At 37.8% G+C, this 21030-nt stretch overlaps 1 protein-coding gene across 2 annotated transcripts in view; it reads right to left on the reverse strand.

The window, feature by feature from the left end:
* Nucleotides 1–648: 648 nt before the first annotated feature.
* Nucleotides 649–21030, reverse strand: part of TANK (TRAF family member associated NFKB activator) — a 31246-nt gene continuing 10864 nt past the window's right edge. For both annotated transcript variants that reach the window (XM_009274909.2, XM_009274910.2), the window contains 5 exons: nt 12511–12690; nt 11159–11235; nt 8831–8949; nt 6601–7184; nt 649–2203 (listed from right to left, as the gene is read on the reverse strand). In XM_009274909.2, coding sequence (XP_009273184.1) covers nt 2036–2203; nt 6601–7184; nt 8831–8949; nt 11159–11235; nt 12511–12690 — 1128 coding nt within the window. In that variant the 3' untranslated portion in view covers nt 649–2035. The remainder of the gene's footprint in view (nt 2204–6600; nt 7185–8830; nt 8950–11158; nt 11236–12510; nt 12691–21030) is intronic.

Genomic DNA, 21030 nt, shown 5'->3' on the forward strand with positions numbered 1-21030 from the left:
GGGGGTGCCAGGCTGCCTCCAGCAACAAAGAACCGTGGCCCAGCGCGGGGACTCGGGCTCGGCGCAGGGCTCCCTTCTCCGCCAGCGGAAGAGCTCACGGGGAAAACGTCCGTGCGTGGCGGGGGAGGAACAGATGACTTTATTTTCTTTAAAGGTGATTCGCAGTTTGTTCGGCTCTTAATAGCGTGAGCTCCTGAGCTCGGATTTCACGGCTGAGAGGACAAGTCGGTTTTGTGTCGGGGGGGCTGGAGATGTGCGAATCCCCTTCTCTCCTCCCAATCCTGGACCTTCTGCCTCTCCCGGGAACCACCCCCAGCCGTGCTCCCTGGGGAGGTACTTCACACGCCGCACGGCGAGTCCAGGGGTGAACGTGTATCCTCCTCAGCGCTGGGTACCGGTGGGGCTTTAGAGCTGTTCATAGTAACACGGTTTTGTGTCGGGCTGGCTGGAGATGTGCGAATCCCCTTCTCTCCTCCCAATCCTGGACCTTCTGCCTCTCCCGGGAACCACCCCCAGCCGTGCTCCCTGGGGAGGTACTTCACACGCCGCACGGCGAGTCCAGGGGTGAACGTGTATCCTCCTCAGCGCTGGGTACCGGTGGGGCTTTAGAGCTGTTCATAGTAACAAACTCTTTCTCCAGGTCATGTAGCAGACGTGCACTGTACACTGCTGTTTATTACAGTACACTCTGTTGTCAGCCAGTCACAAACATGAGATGTTTAAAATAGAGAAAATAATTGCAGAAAAATCCATTTCTAAAAGTTACACAGGTGTTAATTCTTCCAGAAATTGGTCACCTGCAAACAAATCTTTAAAAAGAGAAACTGCTGTGCTTTGCTGCTATGAAAATATTAATGCTAATTATCAAGTATCAGGACTAAAACCTATATTCAGTTCAAATGCAAAAAGCTCCAAGTCAGCCTTTATCATTTAATTTAAATTACTTAGTAACCCCCCCCCTTTTTAATTTGATCCCAATAAATCCAGAAAATGTGCAAAATTTATCAGAATGCAACGTTTCAACTAAACACAAATTTAAATTGCATTGAGAAAGCCACTAAGCACATTCAGGTTAAAAACGAAGTTACTGGGATTTGGGTGATTAGGTTTTCCCCTTTTCTTTCTAGGCTGTAGCAGACTTGAGCAATCCTTCATAGCAGACCGGAAGGAAACGTAAATAATCTTTGGTATTCTTAGTTTTAGGGAAAGTTTAACCTTTTCTCACTCTATCCTTCATACTAATACAACCTTTTTCCATGGAAGTATTTTTACTAATTATTAATGCTAGAAAGATACATGAACAAAATTGTTATTTTTTATAACACGTAACAGATATCCATAAAATTGCTACTGTTACATTTTGCCAAAAGCGACATTTATGTGCCGTGTTTGATTACTCTCTCTAGTAAACAATTCATCTGGGAAAGTCAACCATTCATTTATGTTACTAGTGAACAAGCCTATCCTAATTTTGGCACACCTGGCATTCAGTTACTGTGATGATTTTGCAAGAATCTGAATTAAGAGATTCACTATAGTAAATTAAATTTGGAAATTTTATAAGAGAAATGAAAAATGAGAGCCTACTTCTCTTCCTGTTTACTTCAAGGAGAACATAATCATATCACTGGATATTAAGAAAAAAATCCTAGCATTACACCAATTTCCCCAGCCAGATTAAGGTGTTAATCCTGCAAGTCTACACTCTTAAATATAATCATGACTTTGGGCCTATTCAGGCAATGACTAATTGCAAAAATAAAAAAAAAGAAAAAAAAAAAGAAAAAAGGTGTTTAACATCACTCTCAAAAGTAATATTGAAGCATAACAAGCAATAATGTGAATTACAGTACTGAGTGACTTACAGTTTCATTTTACCTTGTCAAAGGACAATTTAAAAATGTGCTTATCTGACAAACAGTTTCAGTCATGAGTTCTTTTTACAAGAAGTCTTAATTCTTAAATTCTTAGCGTATCTATTGAATAAAAGAAATCAAATATATGCAAAAACGGTGATCCATTGAATTCTCATACATTAAGACTGTACTTTGAAGTGGGAATTCAGATGCCGAAGAAAATCTTCCTTAGACGTTATAGATGGTGGGAAAACTTCTCGACAGAATTCACATATTCCACACTGATTCAGTTCAGAGTCTGTATAAGCTTGTGCCAGCAAATCATTGTCTTGAGGCTGCCAAACGAGCTAAAAGAAACAGAAAATGATTACTCCTGTGGTTTACAACGTGGTTTACATTATGCTGTAGTTTATATTTATATATAAAAAAATACCTGCCTCTTTAAACTATGTGTCCTTTACACCTGCCTGGCCAGAGACATTAACTAGAGAGTTCTCATTTAAGAAAAGCAAGATAGGAGTTCAATTTTTTTAAAGTTCTATAAACATACTATCCTTGCAAACACTTAGAATGTCTTGGTATCTATTCATGATAAATACTGCTATGAGCAAAAGTCTGTAATATCAGTCTGATAAATATTAAGGCTTTTCTGTAACTTTGCATTTCAGTATTTTACTGTAGAAGCCATAGTACATAAAAGCCATTTAACAGAAATGAGAAAACACATTTTTACCTTAGAGTAAAATGTTACTTGCACAGAGTTAGTATGAATCATATTTTATTTCTATTCTTATTGACACATAACTAGTTTTCATTTTACTTACAAAATGACTAGAGCAATGTTGTACGGCTTAAGTTACTTATTTGCTCTGACTGCCTTTTAGTGTAAATGTGTCTCAAATAATCTGTTTTGGGATTCCTTCTGCCATGACAGCATCAAACTCAATGGGACCATCTGAATACCTATCCACGCGTTCAGGCAATTCTGTAAACTATGCTAAGTTTGGTTCAGCAGCTGTACTGCTCTTGGGCCCTGAGCTAGTTAGTTTAAAGCCAACAAGTCGGTTTACCAGACATTGGAGTTCAAGGGACTTCAGCCTGATACATACTTTAAGTCAGAGTGTACACTAATTATTTAGTGTCATACCAACTAGAAATCAAAAAAGTCATCTATCAGTTTTCAAAGTAAAGTTAAAAATTAAGTTTCATTACTTTAGTATTAGCAACACAAGATAAAATACATAGTTACGTTATATGGCCAGGACGATTAGGTTTTGAGTAAATTGATAACTAAATGCATACTGCTGTGACTGCAAAGTAGACAGAATGGCAGCAAGCTGGTATGAGCTTTATGTGGGGATGGAACCTAGAAGAGGAGAGCGCCCTACAGTATTTTTGGCTCAGTTTTCTTCTCTCTTGCTTCACTCGCACATGGAAAGGCAAGCAAGAATACTTTAGATAGTAGTTTCTTTAGAAGTTTTAAATTTCTTGCTATCAAGACTTACCCAAGAGTTTTAATTTTCAGCTCTTATTCAAATTTCATCATGCCAAATACTTGGAATCTATGGTTTATTCCTCCCATGGTAACTCACTGTACAACTAACCTGGCTTTCATAGTGGTTAAACCTTCTTTTTAAACCAGCTAAACTTCTTGGAGTCAATTTCCTGTCCGTTCCCTATTTAAACAGTGTTTAGCTTATCAGATAGCAGTAGCAGATTTACTGTCTTTCATTATGGTCAGCAATCCATATAATTAAATTGACTAATTAGTAATTAAGTGCAATCACACCACTTTTTTCAGCTCAAAGAGTGTACTTATTGTATGTTGCTGGTGTAAATTGCATATTAAATCTATCTAGACACTGACACACTTAAACATCCCTACACAAATGTGTTTAGAATTACTTGTTTCTAATCTCTTATGATGTAAAGCACCATTTGAAAAAAAAGATAAAATAGTATTGTAAAAACCCCACAAAGGACATAGTAAGATTTCTAATCTTGGAAGCACAACAAGGGGAGGTACTCATCCAGCAACCCACTGAGGCAGGCACTTAACTTCCATTTCTTTCTTTGCATGTTAAGCATGTGCTTAATATGCTTTTCAGAATAGGGATATATTTAAGCAGATGTTCCATTTTGAAAACATTAATATTCAGATTAAGATCAATAGACTATCAATTTGCTTCTAAATCATGAACATTCTTAGAAATATTTTTGGTGGAAACAACCCCCTCAAACTGTGAATACCGATGAACACATGCATCTATATGCAAGTCTCAGTTAAATGCAGTCTGTAAAATCCTAGGTCCACTAATATCCATGTTTATTTTAATCTGCTGCTCTTTTCAGTCACATGTTTTTTTAAAAAGTTACATCCTAAGAAAACAGTACTGAGTTTTCACATTTAGTATCCACATAGAAGGAAAGAGCTAAATTTATTACAGCAACTGAGAGCAGTTCCAAGAACTTACTGTTGCCAAATCTATTGCATTTATGGGGTTTTCCATTTTATAAGTTAACATATGTAGTAAATACTTGAAAGTTTTATCTACACTAGGAAAAAAAAAATCAGGTATCTAATTCCGCCCTACTGGAGCTTCACCAGTGGCAGGGATGATGGAGCCGTAAGCAGTGTAACTACCCCTTAGAAAGGTGGTAAAAATACTAAGAAAAAGTTTATGCATAAATTTGCTAAGGTTAATACAGTCGAAAGGGCATGTATGCAAGTAACTTTTAAAAAACATTAGTATTTTAATCTACATATATAGTATCTGTGAATCAAATCTTTAGCACAATTAAGAGTCAGAAAAAACTCTAAAGCTGAGTCCACTGGGAAAGATACTTAAAAACCTCTTTTGAAGGCAGCAAGGTGATGGATGTTTAAATATATTGATATACACAGATGTATATTTAATGGATTCTAAAGTAATATTGGCTTGTTTCAAACAAGCTTCTGGATAAAATATAACATTTTAGTCAATGTCCTTTATGTTCTACAGTGCTATTGTAGATATGACTTACAAATACTGGAACAGTTCACCATTGCCTTTCTTTTCTCCAAGTGTTAGCATTATTACATTTTCTCCACAAAGTAGATAATTTACATTTTAAATGATGGCTCCAAATTAATTTCCTTATTTTGCAGAAATACCAACGATCAAACCAAAGGATTACTGCTATTCAACTGCAATTCTTCTCTACTTTTTAAGCTGCATACTCCCCTATCAATTTATAATCACATACCAGCTGTTTCACTTGCTGTAATATACAATGCAGGGTGCCATCTATTGAAAAATGAATACACAGACTAGCTAGTAAAAGAACAAGCTGGAGAGGGAATACAGAAAAAGAGGATAGTAACAAGCAATGGAGTGAATGCTTCACAGCTCCACAGGAATTCTACCAGTGATAAAATAAATGGTTTAATTTGTTTAACTCAGTCACAACTTTAACCGAGGATCCAATGAAAAACAAAGCACAATAAAAACTGTGATTAGTAAGTTGGTATAGATTTGAGATCTCCTACATTGCAAATAGATATTTAAAATACATTTTAAAATATCAGACTTACAGTTTAAAATACAATGATGAAGAACAGCAAACTTTCCACGCTTTAAACTTTTCATCCAAAACTGGTTTGCAATAGAAAATTAAACTACATTGGGTACGTTTTAGGAGAAGAAAACGTCAAAGCTATCATGTCCTACAAACGTTTTCCAAATGCTAGTTTTGCATGTCATGGCAGCGGCCAAATTGAGAGGTAAAGCTCTTCTGCTGCATGTCCCTTGTCATTAGCAAAGAACACAAAACCACATCAATGTAAATAGTAAAAATATGCCAAATCCACCCTCACAGAATTCCTAAATATCACTATTTGCTTATTCTTGAAAAGCTGTCCTCTCACAAGGTGTGAGAAAAGCCGCAGAAACGTAAAAAAAATCAGTCTATAAAGGTCCATAATAATTTTGCCAGCAATTTCAGTTGAGACAGGATGTTACACAAAAGCAGCAAAATATTCAGACGTGATTGTCAGAACCTGCTGAAATGTTTTCTGCATTACAGCAACTGGGCCTTGCTTTCAGAAGCTCCCATGGACTTCAAGTAGCTATAACTGAAATTAAAGCCCAAAGTACCTACATAAACCTAAAATAAAGTATTGTAGTGAACTTCCCTTCATTTGAAAAAATAAATATGCTTTCCTCCTTGACTGCTTAAACTACGAAGAAAAAAATTTAAGTTTTCTTAGAGGGGAGGAATAGGGTGCTGTTTATACCTCACATCGAGATAAAAAGTAGGTAATTTTTCCACAGTGAAGTATTTATCTGTTCAGCTTTTTAATTAGTCCATTTGTCATATTCTCTGTTCTACATTAAAAACAATTAAAACAATTATGTGCCCTATTCAGCTGAGATCAAGGGTGCAAAAAAAGCAGTCTAGGGGGCAACTTACAATTAATGACAGCTTTGAAATAGATATAGAAGCAATTAATATCTAAATGAACTGAAATTTGTGCAAGCATATCCAGTGCTTACATCTGCTTAAACTCCTGCCCTTTCACTGGAAAAGTGCCTCATACACATACTTCAGTATCAGGAAGAAGAACTGACAAGAAATATTGTCTTAAAAAAAAGACTGATGAGATACCTCATAGAATGTATTAATCCTGTCTCAAACATCTTTGCAAAGTGGTTGTCTGAATCATTACCATTTTTTTAAATGTACCGTATTTATAGGAAGATACCTGATGAGGACCTCTGACGGTTGTCCCAGCAGCTTCTAAAGAAGAAAAAATTACTTCAGGTACACCCTGGTTTGTGTGCTTAGGTACAAATGTGAAACCAGTGTCTGTTGTTTTTAAACACGTTTTGTCACAGGTATTTTCTATTGGCACGTTTGCATGATTTGGGGGGGTTGTTTTGTCAACAGTAGTTAAGCTTTGTAAAGCTGAGGTCATGAGATCAACTCCATGAGCTTCAAATGGGTTAGGTTCCAATTTACTGAGGTTAACAGCATGGTCTCTGTGCTCCAGGTTAAAATGATGATCTTGAAGCATGTTTTCAGCTATACCAGTACAAGGAACTGTTGGATTTTCCTGAGTGCTCTGCAAGAAAGCAGAGTCATTGTCTGTAGGTGGAAACTTGACATTAAATTTAGAAAGTGATTCTACAGAGTTGTTGTCCTCATCTTGGCCCACTCCTCTTGGTGTGATAGATGTGATGCATGATGCACCTCTATTTATATCCTTTATAACCCGAGGCTTAAAAAGCTCTTCTGCTTGTTCATCAGTTTTATCAGTACACTGTATCGGCATGGAAAACTGTATTTCTGTGAAGAAAGAATGAAGAAAACATTAAATAGTCCACTGAAGCATAATTATTACAGGTGCGGTGTTGGGGTATTTTTCCTGAGAGGTTTTTGTTCTTCCTTCTTGGCTTTTTAACCTTTATTTTTTTCTCTTTGAAATCAGTTTGAGGCGTAGTTCTCTCTCACAAACATTAGCTCTGACACAAAAACTATCAGAACAGAAATAAAAGGAAGTAAGTCTGTTCTAATAATTCTATTTGTCTTTGATTTATGGCTATAAACATTTTCATTTTGTTGAAAATTATGTTGTCCCATACTCTTAACACATACTTGCATATATTTACTGAAGTGTGCTGGCAGAAATAGAAGCTGGAACCAAACCCATTTCACACGGTGCCAAGAACATGCTAGGCACCATGAGCACGATTTTAGAAGGTATTCAGGTACCAAACTCCCATTGGTTTCCAAATTAGGTAAATATTTAAACTGAATAACTATTCAGAAGTAGGACCATATTTTCCCTTTGCTTTGAGAATTCCCTTTCATTTTCGGCACTTTATGTGTATTTTATTACCACAAAAATGGTAATAATATACATGGTTACTCCTAATCAGGTGAGAGAATAACTACAGTACACATTTATTGTACAGCAGCCTTCTGACATCACTCAGATATTGTAGTAATATGGGCCACAAAATTAATAAAAATCAAGCAGATTACATCTATATCATATATAGCTTTTAACACAGTTGAGTTAGGCACTTATTTAAGGAAAACAAATCCATTCTGAAATAAATTGCCAAGCACTCATCCCCCAAAATTCCCACCCCCAAATAATAAAGTTTAGTAGTGTAAAATCAGAATATAACAATACAGTTCAGACATAGCAATTTGAAGCCACAGGCTACACGTTAGCACTTCATGTAACAAAACTTCAGTAATGGTATAACCTAAATTAGAAGCCAGTGCTGAAATCAGCGCCTCTTGCTTCAACCATGTAAGTTTGGCAGGTGTTTTTTGAAATCACTTAAGAGTCTGATCCTACTATTAAGAAAAGCTAGTAGGGAATACCCACAGTAGCTTACATTATATCAAATGTAAGCATTAGCAAAACCGGACATTCAGAATCTCTTCCAGTTGCAACAAAAATCAAGCCTTTCTTTTGTTTTCAGGAAGTGTTGGATTAAGCTCTTGTCCCATATAAGAAAACAGTATTTAAAAGTCTGCACAAGGAAGTCTAGGAAATAAGTCCTCTGACTCTCCTCAGTCCGGCAGTTTAACAGATATGGGGCTAGAGACATTCATAACAGACATCTTTTGAACTGACAGCTAAATTAAAAGCAAGCAAGTGCTGTCATTCACACAGTATGATGGGATATCACATGTAGTAAGTGCCTGCCTCTCACTCCAAGGGACAAAACAATTACAAGAGCCATTGATGTGATGACTGTCTTTTATAGCATGTGATTTGGAGCATTCGTCATAGAATGCCAAAACTGGCGGTGCGTTTTCTTGGTGAAATACTGAGCACCATGTGAACAGACTTGAAAAAGGCAGATGGTAAACAGTGGAAGTACTTCTATGTATGTGTAATTTACAGTATTTTCAAATATAAAGCAAAGCTTTCAAACAGTTGAATCACAATAAGAGCTTAAGTATGATATTACCAGTTTCAGGTTCTGGCTTTAACTTAAATTTACTCAGTTGGTCTGTTTGTTTTCTGGCTAGCATACATATTCGATGACATTCTTCTTTCATGTCCTGGAAAATAGTCTCCAGATTCTCCCTGGAAGATCGAAATTGTAAATTAAAGAGTCAACCAATTCAGCTTCTTGTGACCTTTAATCTAGTCACGCCCACAAACCAGAGAAAAACAATAGTGTAAGCTACTTTTCTTGGATACCTTGCTCCTCAACATATGTATACATATTTTTGTTCTCCTCAGTAAAAGCAAGCAGAAAGGGAAAAGAAACTGTTGTCAGAGCTGTTTAGTCCTATCATACACACATACATTTGAGCTTAGGACCTGACCCTGCAAGGACACCCCCCCCCCAAAAAACAAAAAAAAAATCCAGCCTTTGTATTTCTTTCAGTTCCCTCAGGTATTTTGTGGAACAGCTTATCTTTCACGAGGGTACTGTTTCCATCTCATTCTAGGGCAAGTAAGATGCTGCTGCTGTGAACATTAATTGTTTTCCGTTGTTTTCTGTGCGCTTCAGACTTTGCAGGAGAAGGAACACACAAGGATTTGTTACTGCTCCTTCCTTCTCTGTCTACCTGACGTTTTGGAGAGGGTCTCGTGAACTCATTCCTTCTCTGTTTTAGACAATATCGCATGACTTTTCCTTTTATTTTGAGGGATTTTTTTAATTATATCTTTTCCAGAGTATCATACAGATATCCGATATTTAGTTATCTGCATTGAGAATGGTAAAAATAGTTCTTTGTGCTGGTGTGAGTTTTATTTGCCCGAAGGCACTATGCTATTCAGTTATTGATGCATCCATAAAATTCCACTGTGAAATTTTGATGGACTTGCTGAGTAATTTATATTTCTAAGCACAGTATCATGGATTTTATAAAATGAACTTCAAGAATGAAAAAGTAAAGTTGGTGACAAACTGGATTTGTGTTCTCTTTTGCATCTTTGTATCAAAAGAGCTCAAAAGGGATTTTTCTTTAATCCAGTGAATTGTTTTCCTTTTTATTGCTTATTCATATAGCAATCAGGAGTGTCACGAGCTGTGTTCCTACTTCTGCTGTGCTTCTCTTTTTGAAGACACAAATGTCTATTTGTATCTCATTTGAAAAAAAAAATCTACAGAAGGAGTTAAAGTTGCTACTGTTAACACATTCTGACCATTTTTCAGGTGTTTTGATAAATAAGAAATTAAAAAAGACTCAACACAAGTTTCTAATCGGAGCCTTAAAATATACATATGATTAGATGAATCAATCTTAATTTGCTAGACATTTGTGATACTATAATCTTTCTAGTGTAAGATTACCAGTAATTTTACCAGTCACATACCTCTTTCCAAGAAAACAGTAAAGTAAGGGAGCTATTTGAGAGGAGGGAGACAGAAGACAGGTAAAGGTTTTTAATTTTTTAGATATAAATCAGTAAAGACAAAAAAGTCTTTATCACATCACAGTCTTATTTCCTCTCTTTCCTGGCATAAAGCAGCAGTGAGTCAGACTAAAGATCCACGTAGTTCACCTAGCCTATGCCTGAGAGTGGCCAAAAGCAGATGCCTAGGCAAGAGTATAAGACAGCAAGAATTTATGATACTTTTCCCTAACACTCTCCTAGCCTCACCTTAGAGAATCTTCTACTTGACCTCAGCAAAATTGATAGAAGTGATATTACTGCCTACCCTGTGAAAAATGCAAACCTAAGACTTTGGTCAATATTTTTCCCAAAACACTGGCAGAAGAGGGAATACTTGCTTAGGAAATACACTGCTTTTAGTCCCTTGGTCATAGCTAGGGCTGGCTGGCTGGCTGGCTTCAGCTTACAGATAAACCTGGCTTCAAACTCTCTCATTTAGGATGGATCAGGCCAAGAATTATTTCTTCATGCTGACTATCAGACCTCCTCCTGGCAGCGCAGCAGGCTCCTCTGCAGTGCTGCCATCAGTTAATCCATTACAGTTGTACACTCCTGTTCTGAAGAGTTAATGCAAGGGAGTTAATGCTTACCCAAAACCCAGCATTAACATCCACTGCAGTTTCCCACAGAGTTTAACCTCCTGCTGAACCAAGTGGCTATTTTTCTTCCTCCCAATTTATCCCCACATACTTGCAAAGCCCCAGCCATGATTCCACATAGTTGCTGGCTTTATTACCTTCCCACACCAGCTCTTTGACCTCTGTTGCTCCCCCCCGCATCCATTTTTTAAGGTACTGTGTAGAAAAGAGGGAAATAGCTGGTCTTATTTAATAGCAGAAAAGACAATTAGAAGCAATTTTAATAATGCTGCAAAAGTATTTACCTTTCAGGCATAGGAGAAATACCAGAGATCCCTAGAGATAATTCAGGCTTATCTGGAACAACTTTCTTACTTTTCACCTTGAAGTAAAATATGAAAATATTGATCACAGGTTAGCATATAAATTTTGCTCTTCACCCTGATAGGAATAAAAACGTCATGGAATCCTTCACCTAGTCCTTCTGGAAGCTCTCAAAACAGTCACAAAATGACAAAAGCAGTTTTTTATTGTTTGTGTGAATTCCTGTTTTTAGTTTAACTTAGCAACTCAGTGTGGCATTCCTCTGCTCATACTCCCTTGAAAGGAAACTGGTTCTAAGAATACTGCTTGACTGTAATTCTGTTTCAATCATGTATAAGGTAAGATTATGCATTGTGTATAAGCTTGTTAGTAAGGTATCCAGCTACTTTAGCTCTTAAAAATCAATTTATTCACTGAAATTTTCAATGAACACGTCACAAGCTAGTATGTCAAGAGTTCTAGCAGGCTTTTAAATAAGTTCTTAACTTTGACTACCACCTTGTGGTTCACTCTAGTATTACGTAGTTTTAAATCTGCCAGGCATTAAGTTTTTATAATAACCAGTCATTAAGCTGCAGTTCCACTAGATCTACACTACCAGATGGCCTGGGTAGTTCATATGTGCTCCAGATCAGACACAGAACTTGATCATATGTCTGCCAAATCAGCTGATGTCAATGACACATTGTTTATAATCACAGACCCAGAGCCTACAGGTTTGTCTTACCTTGCACTAAAGTGCAACTGCAGCTCCTGTAGACACATTTCAGCTGCCTTACACCTAGCAATATGGGTTACAAATGCTTGCTACAGTAAGTTAAGCAATGCTTGGGAAGTGTAATAGCAACAAGTTATGTGTTGCTGTGCTCCTACCCTTACCTACGTTCACTTTAAATTAGCTAGCTAAAATATGTTTGCATGGTTAGATTCACATCGACGAGCGCATTCTAGCTATCCCACAAGGACAGAATAGCACTCTGGATGCTATTCTATAACAAAAATAGGGTGGCATAAAAGTGAAAAGATCAACTCAATCTTGGTGAAAACTTCCAACTGAAAATTATAAAACAGAAATGCTAATCTGGAGTTTTCCCAAGTACTAAAATTTTGATGACATAACATAAAATATTTAACACACAAACCAACCAATATGTATTTAATAGTTCGGTGTTCCCCATATGCTTTATATACTTTAATGATTTCCTAGTAATTATATAATACTGAAATTTAAAAGCAGTTTCTTAGAATAATTAGTATAAACACGTTTGAAAGAAGTAATAATTTACAGATGTTTGTTTTTTTCATTTTATCTCTACTTGGTTGCTTAGCTTACCTCCCTTTTATATGTTGGTGTCTGTATACCCTTTTGTGCTTCATTTAATTCTTTCAATTTGCTTTTCAGAGTTCTTATTTTATCTTCTTGGTTGGAAATAATAGATACAAGCTTCCTTTCCTTTTGATTGTTTTTGTCCTCAAGTTGCTTTAACTTCATGCTCTCACTTTCTAACTGTTCCTAAAAAATAATTTTAGAAACACCAGTACAATTAATAGAATTGAGGCTCGTGGAATATCACTATAGAGCAGTCTGGAATAAGCTAAATTAAGCTTTTGCAACATAAGTAAGGGTCAGTCTTATTTATTACATTATTAATTTTAAACTGGTAGTAAAGACCTTCTACCACTACACATAGATGTAACTCATCATAGATGATTACTCAAAACAACTGTATGTTCTGAATTTATTAAAGTTATATTAGTGTTTGTAAAAAATACAGATACTCTCCTGGTTCACTTACTGTATCATTTACATTAACATTTTATGTACAATATGTTGTATGTACAATATATAAAGTAATATTTCATTAATTTCAATTAATCTTTTAACAATTTTGAAGAAGGTGATATTCTGCAGCTACCTTAATTTTCGAGCAGACCCAAGAACAGAATCATAGAATCATAGCATATCTCGAGTTGGAAGGGACCCATAAGGATCATCAAGTCCAACTCCCTGCTCCTCGCAGGACTACCTAAAACTATACCATATGACTAAGAGTGTCGTCCAGATGCTCCTTGAACTCTTGACAGGCCGTGACCACTTCCCTGGGGAGCCTGTTCCAGTGACCGACCACCCTCTCCGTGAAGAACCTTTTCCTAATGTCCCCCCTGACCTTCCCCTGACACAGCTTCATTCCATTTCCTCCTGTCCTAATGCTGGTCATCGGAGAGAGGAGATCAGCACCTCCCCCTCCACTGCCCCCCTTGAGGAAGTTGTAGACTGTGATGAGGTCACCCCTCAGCCTTCTCTTCTCCAAGCTGAACAAACCAAGTGACCTCAGCCGCTCCTCGTAAGCCTTGCCCTCGAAGCCTTTCACCATCTTGGTTGCCCTCCTCTGGACACACTATAATAGTTTGATGTCCTTCTTTTATTGAGGTGCCCAAAACTGCACGCAGTACTCGAGGTGGGGCTACACCAGTGCAGTGTAGAGTGGGACAATCACCTCCCTTGCCTGGCTAGCTATGCTGTGCGTGATGCACCCCAGGACACAGTTGGCTCTCTTGGCTGCCAGGGCACACTGTTGACTCATATTCAACTTGCCATCAACCCAAACCCCCACATATCTTTCTGTGGGGCTGCTCTCTAGCCTCTCGTCCCCCAATTTGTATGTATAACTGGAATTACATTGCAAATACTGCAATGCTATAAAGATTTGTGAAATAAAAAGCAGTGGCTGGACTGACTTTTAACTATCCATTTGGTGATTCATGGAATTTTTATGTATGTGGGCTTTTTGGTGGAATGAAGAAGAGTATAGCGAACAATTTTTTTAATATGCACAACGATAGTCCTTGGACAATTTTCAAGAAACAACCTATGGTTAAAAACTGTGGCTATGAAAACCTTATAGTTGTCAGTTTATGAAATCTATAGAAACATTGATCTTGAACTCTATCAAGATGTCACAAAAAGTGGCCTGAAGCCCCATGTCTGTCTCTGCAAGACAAGTAAGCCCAAAGGGTTAACTCTGCAAGAAGTAATGTAAGTGAAATGCAGTGAGATAGTCTGTAGACAGGTAGGGCAAGGTGAAGAGGAAAGAAGGAAATAAGTGCTTTTTCAAGAACATTTGTTTTATTTACAAATGGGACCTCAATAGGGTGAGGTTGTGAATTTGGAGATTAGGTAGGTAGGGGCTACTCTACTAGACAATGACAGCCATGTAGGGATGGGTCCAGAGCCGGTCTAGAGAGACCACTACAGGTGGTTAAGCATAGTTGTGTGTATATGCAGCTGACACAACAGATGAGCCTCAAAAAGTTATACTAGCTGGATAAAAAAGCCACAGAAAAACAGCTTTGAAGGCACTAGTTTTTTTCTTTAGTTTCAATTGTGACTTTGAATAGTAAACCTACAGTAAGAGCTTCAGTGCAACTCCAGACACGATTAAGCCTCTTCTGCTCAGTGGGTTCAAAACATTGTCTAAAAATGGGATGTTTCTCTCACCATCATCTGCAGATCTTGCATATCCCATTCTTTCGACCTTTGAATTGACAAGGTATTTCTGCTTTAGGTGTTGCTAACTTCCTTAATCCTAACCCTTCTTCCACGCTTTGCACTTCTGGCAGGTAGTGTGGGGAATATATGTGTAGTTCTAGGACAGATCAGGAAACACTTTCTATACTCTTCTGCTGTGGAATCTGTATATATCATGGTAGATAAGAATCCAGGGAAGCAGATGGAAAAAAACCCAAAAACCAAACAGCAAAAGTGAAAAAAAGGAGAAAGATTTTTTGCTTTAGTTCTGGAAAAAAACAGAAGACTGAAGATTTTAGGCTAAAGAACCTGTACATCATCTTCTATAACTGATGCTACAGCAGCTAGATTTCATTTTCTCAAATGGCACAACAAGAACGCTAGTAAGAATTACAATACTATGAGGCACAGAAAGTTCAAGGCAAGTTAAGGAAGTATCTGATGAATGAGAAAAGACAATCATATCTAGCGATGCAGGAAAAAAATAACAGTTTATGTTAGGAGGAGATGGAGACATGCATAAAAGTATTCTTAACAGATCTGAAAATACTTTGAAGGAAGGTATAGCAGGGCCAGATGCTTGACATAATTTTATAACTACATACCTTTTCCATTTTCTTTAAAGACTACAAAGTCACAGCAGCTATAGTATAGGGTACTGCTTTTTGCCATTCCAGGAATGGGAAGGCAGTGATATTCTATGGTGTGGGTTCACAGACCTCAAGCTACCACAGAGCCTTTATTTGGTCACAGGGTTCCCAAACATTCCATGGTCAAATTCCACTTCCCATTTAAAAAGCCAATGGGATGCAGCTTCTCCTGTGTTTTCCTTTGAAAATGGTTTGCTGGAAATCCAAACACCTAGGAAAAAGCTTACATCAAACACGACACTTGCCCTTGAAGAACAGCTCCATCTTAAGGACAGTAAAATAACTGTCACTGAACCTGTGATACAGCATTGATCTGCACACACATAATTTATCTGTTTGGGACTATTACAGCTCCAAATAACATGCGGGCTTTCAAAAGCTTTCAGATAACTGGGAGCACTGCAGTAATGGCCAGTATTTCTCCTCCATTTCTCCTACGTTCTCCCACAGGAAGCTGGGACAAAATTTAAGCAAGCAATGAGAAAAGCCACATGGGAACCAATGTGAGAAGAGCCATGCAACATGTTGCAATGAAGATATATCAGTACATACTGATGTAAATTACCATTCTTGTGCACCATCAGGATATCACACCAGGAAAAACACTGGAGAAATTATTACACCTTTTGGGATCTTTCAGTAATATAGCCCTTCAGAGCTTGATGATCTTAGGTTCTAATACTGACAGAGTTTAGGTGTTAGCAACAATGTGGTAACATTTATAAACTGGCTGAAGTTTATGAAGCTAATGCCATGACAAGTATGTCACACAGGTCATACGTGCTCAATTAAGTACTTGGCCACACAATGGATCTTTTAAGCATGCTGGTATTAGCAGCCAGCAAAGAGGTTACATCTGTATTATGAACAGATCAGATCTTTTCTTTTGGAGAGGCTTTATAGGATCAGAGGGTAATTCAAGTTGGAAGGGACCTCAAGGGTTCTCTAGCTCCTAATCAAGGCAAGGTGAGTTACGATGTCTGATCAGGTTACTCAGTTTGGTCTTGAATTCCCCAAGGATGGAGACTGCACAACCTCTCTGGGCAACCTTTTCCAATGTCTGGCTGTCCTCATGGTGAAAAGTTTTCCCTTATGTCCAGTCTGAACCTTTCATGTTTCAACTGCCCATTGTGTCTCATCCTCTTGCCATGCACCACCATTAAAAGCCTAGCTCCATCTGCCTGATAACCTCAACGTAGGTATTGGAAAGCTATTAGCTTCCCCTGAAGCCATCTCTTCTCCAGGCTGGACAAGTCCAGTTTCTGCAGCTTCTTCTCATGGGGTATGTACTCAAGCCCCCAACAATCTCAGTGGGGCCTCTGCTGAACTCACTCTAGTTTATCAATGTCTTTCCTGTACTGGAGGTCCCCAAACTGGATGTATTCTAGATACAGTCCAATGAATGCTGACTAGAGGGAGATACTCACTTCCCTGGGTGTGCTAGCTGTGCTCCTGTTAGTACAGCCCAGGAAGCTGTTGCCCTTCTTTTCTGCCAGGACACACTGCTGGCTCATGTTCAGCTTGCTGTCTAACAAGACCCCAGCTCCTTTCCAGCAGAGCTGCTCTACAGCCAGTCAGTCCCCAGACTGTACTGCTGCAAAGGCAGGTCCTTTTATTTTTCCCTGAAGTGTGCTATAATGGCCTGTTTCAGTGGCTTCCTAGAATAAACAAACTGTCAGATGGTTTCAAGGAAAAATACTATTCAACTGATGAACTACTGTAAGTGGTCTCAGGGAATATTAACTGTAACTTTTAACAGTTTAACCACAAACTCTTCTTTATTATTGGGTAGAGATAGCTTAAACAGATGAAGCAATAAGAAAAAAGGCTATCGATACCAGAATTTCTTGTAGCAGGGCCTAACTAATCCTACTGCATACATCATACCAGCAGCAAAGAACAGCTAAATGCATAAAATTGTCAGCTAGCATAAAATCATGAAGTACAGCTTTCTTTGCATCAAAGATAGGAAATAAAGTGACACTAGAGAAGCTGGCATTGACTGGAACACGCAACTCTACAAGACTTCTGCAGTGGCTGCTCTTAGTTAAGTCATTTTAGGACCATAATTTTGAGCACAAAGATGACTACCATCCACCTGCCATTCCTCTGCTTATGTCCTGCACAAAAAAAGACCTCAACATTTATTGCAGGATGAACAGTTTTGTATACCATATGCATCATCCATTCCTGACACATGGTTTCCTCCCCTTTTCCATGGCACAAGAAATTCTGATCAACAAACTCCACATGGTGTTTAATACTGAGGTTCTTGACCCAGGAAAATATGAACATGAGCATGTTTTCTTGTTGCAGGTATTGACTTTAGCTTCATGTTTTATGGAGTTTACAAAGATTCTGATGTCTGACTCTGTACTAAAAATAGCATGCAGAAGAAGCTTTACCTGACATTGTCTAATCTCACTAAGGTTTTCTGTTTGCTGGGCAGCTTTGGCTCTGAAACAGTAACTGGATCCACATTCTTCCTAGTTAATAAAGTTTAGCCACGTTGTACTCAAAAACAGGCAGCAGTTTAGGTCTCTTTGGTCTCCTCAAGCAGGGGACTGAAAAAATCTGATAATCTTGTATATAGTTTGGTACTGACCACCAAGCCAATCTGGTCCACTCACCTCTTTCAGAGAAGATGAATGTGAACAAAAAAAACCCCGAAACATTTTATGACACACTGGCAACAGAATTTGACAACAGCAGGTAAAATATACAAGTATGGCCACCCACTAGAGAACACAGAAAAGCTAACCCCTCCCTCATTTTAAACCTCTGAAATTTAAGCTCTAACCAAGCACCTATTACAATCAATCCAGGATTTCTATTAACTTTACTGGAGGACAGAATATAGTCCACTGAGAAATCCCACTGGACTTAGCAAAAGACAGTTTCAATAGGTATTGATAAACCCAGGCACCTCCAGCCTCGGGAGAGACTCCGAGTTTCAAGGAAGGACAGGAGGAAACAGCAACATTTTAACTTAAAGACCGTAATCATAATTTATTATCTGGAACTGTACATTTTGCAAGCCTGAAATTTTTGGTGGAGAAGTAGAATAAAGCAGTTAATGCAGTAGAGGACAATGGCTGTAGACATAATTTATTTGATTTAGAGCAGAATGTGGATTGAATATGATTAGAAAAATACAGGCTTTCAAATAGAATATTTGAGCTTCCAAATTTCAGTAGCTGAAAAAGCCAATACTTTATTGAATTAGATACAAGACAACTATACTGGGTCAGTGACAGGATGATGGATTTCTGGTTTAACAGATGTCAAAATATGATGTCTAGGGAAGAGTACAAGAAAACAGGAGGTTCATGATACATCCTTTAATAATTTCCCAGACCTTCTTAGTAATAGTTTCTATGTATTTATTAACTCTCAACAGATTTCTCTTCCATGAAGTTGTCCAATTTTCCCTTGAAGCAGGAAGTTCCACTGGCTGACTACCTATCCTGTGAAGAATCGGCTCCTTTTGCCTTTTTTTTTTTTAACATGGCACATCAATTTTTTTTTTTTTTTTTAACTTTTACTTCATTTATTCAGAAAGACAGAGAAGTGAGAACTCTTAGGTTAACTTGATGTGGTCCTGGCGATTTGCTACTGTTCATTTTCCCCAACTTGTTCCATACATTCATTCCATGCAGTTTACCTTTTTATCCATCATACATCAAAAGTTCTACATTTAAAAAGTGCCAAAACTGGCAGCTGCCATAAAAGTATATAAAGCATTTATCACAATAGAATTAATTTTCCATCATCTTCAACAGGAAGTTGGGGTTATATGGTTCTCCTCCCCTGAGTTTATTCAATAAAATGAGGACTTGTGTACAGAGACTGCTGTGTATCTCCACTAATAGCCAGCCCATGAACGGCATGGCCAAGGCACAGACAGAGCTAATAGAAGTGTGCGTACCTCTGCTGTGCTGTCTGGACATCTTTGTATCGCTTGCCAGGTTAGCGGAAGCTTACTAGGCACAACACCAAACATTAAAGTCCTCCTTATGTTGGAAGGATAACGCAAAGATATCCACATGCCTCTGCAGAAGCCAGCCTTGGTCCAGTCAAACATTTTTCCTCAAGCTCCACGCTCTCAACACTTAGAGTAAGAGAGCTACTACATTCCTAATAACAGGAACATAGAGTAGGCTGGGTCAACCTGACTTTGCATGGGTTTAGATCTCTACTGATCCCCTCTGAAAAGACCTTATTTGTATAGCACTGTGCCTGGGTTTAAATGCAAGCAGACTGTATAGTTGATAGTTGATTCTGCATGGAGTTATATCAGAAATATTTCTGTTCATGGCACAGATGAACTACCTATTGCTGAGAGGTAACTGCAATAACTGACGACACAAAAAAATGCAGATAAAGACAAATAACTTACATTCCATTAAGAAAATAGCCCCTGAAATAATGATTCCAGCTTCTCATGCATTGCCTGTAATCTTCTGTATAGATCACATAATTTCTCAGTGTTTCCCCATGAGAAGAGCAGATAACACAGCTTCCTTTCTCCTACTCATTATATGACTAAGTTACTTAAAACTATTGTCTTTGAGCAAGCATTCAGAAAGAAGAATATGAAATATTAGAGTTGGTCAGGTCTCCATATGCAACTGTGAGACATAATTTTTATCCAACTCAAGACAGAGAAATGCAAAAATATGCAAAGATGTTCCATCAAAGAATTAACCCTTCAGCTGTGTTGTACTCCAAATAAACGCAAAGATTAGGAAAGAAATGACATCTTGTGATTACAGATTCTAGTGTAGAAAAATTTATAAAGACTTTTTTAAATAAAAAAGGAGTGTATATATATGTTTGGTAACAGTACGTTTAAAATGTTGGCAAAGGCTTAGTCTCAAATGAGATTCGTTCAAGATAATTAAGCAAGCATCAATAATCCAATGAAATTGTTTTTAAATTAACATTTCTGATAAAAAGATGCATTTCTGTGAATTCAGCATAATTAATTTGTTTATAGCTCAGGTTTAGGAAACAAATCCTGAAATTAATTCTTTTTAAATCAAATGCCTGATTTTGTATAAGGGTCTTTTTACAACCTTTACAGGGTCCCTGCTACGGAGATTCATATTCAAAAAGAAGAGATTTTATGTTACAAGACAGTTCTCAGAAAACACAGTAGGATGACTTAGGATAAGAACAATGAAACTTTGTGCATCTCTGTCACTGTCTTTGCTCAATATGCAAAATCCATTCAAGATATTTCCCATCTATTCTGCCCTATCGCTTTACTCTTATTCCTGTTACTCTCAACAGGCTGTAGTGAAAATCTCGGTGTTACTTCAGTGAAGAGGGGCAGAAGAGACATCATATTAAAACTGGCTATTTAAAAAAACAAACAAATCATCAGCATGTCCAGAGCAATGGATAGTTCACTTTCCACTCCATCACTTTTTGAGTGCAGATTCTCCATTTCTTGCAAAAATACACAGACTGGTTGCAATGTGAAAAGCTCTTGTGAGAGAAAGAGAAAGCCCCTTCTTGACCGCTGTTTTTGGCAGGTTAAGAAATAAATAAGCAAGTAAGTTCCTACTTTATGATCAAAACTATTTGATGTGGTTTAACCCGGCAGGCAGCTAAACACCATACAGCCGTTTGCTCACTCCCCCTCCCCCCAGTGGGATGGGGGAGAGAA

Source organism: Aptenodytes forsteri, unplaced genomic scaffold (assembly GCF_000699145.1).
Source record: "Aptenodytes forsteri isolate BGI_AS27 unplaced genomic scaffold, ASM69914v1 Scaffold255, whole genome shotgun sequence".
Taxonomy (NCBI): domain Eukaryota; kingdom Metazoa; phylum Chordata; class Aves; order Sphenisciformes; family Spheniscidae; genus Aptenodytes; species Aptenodytes forsteri.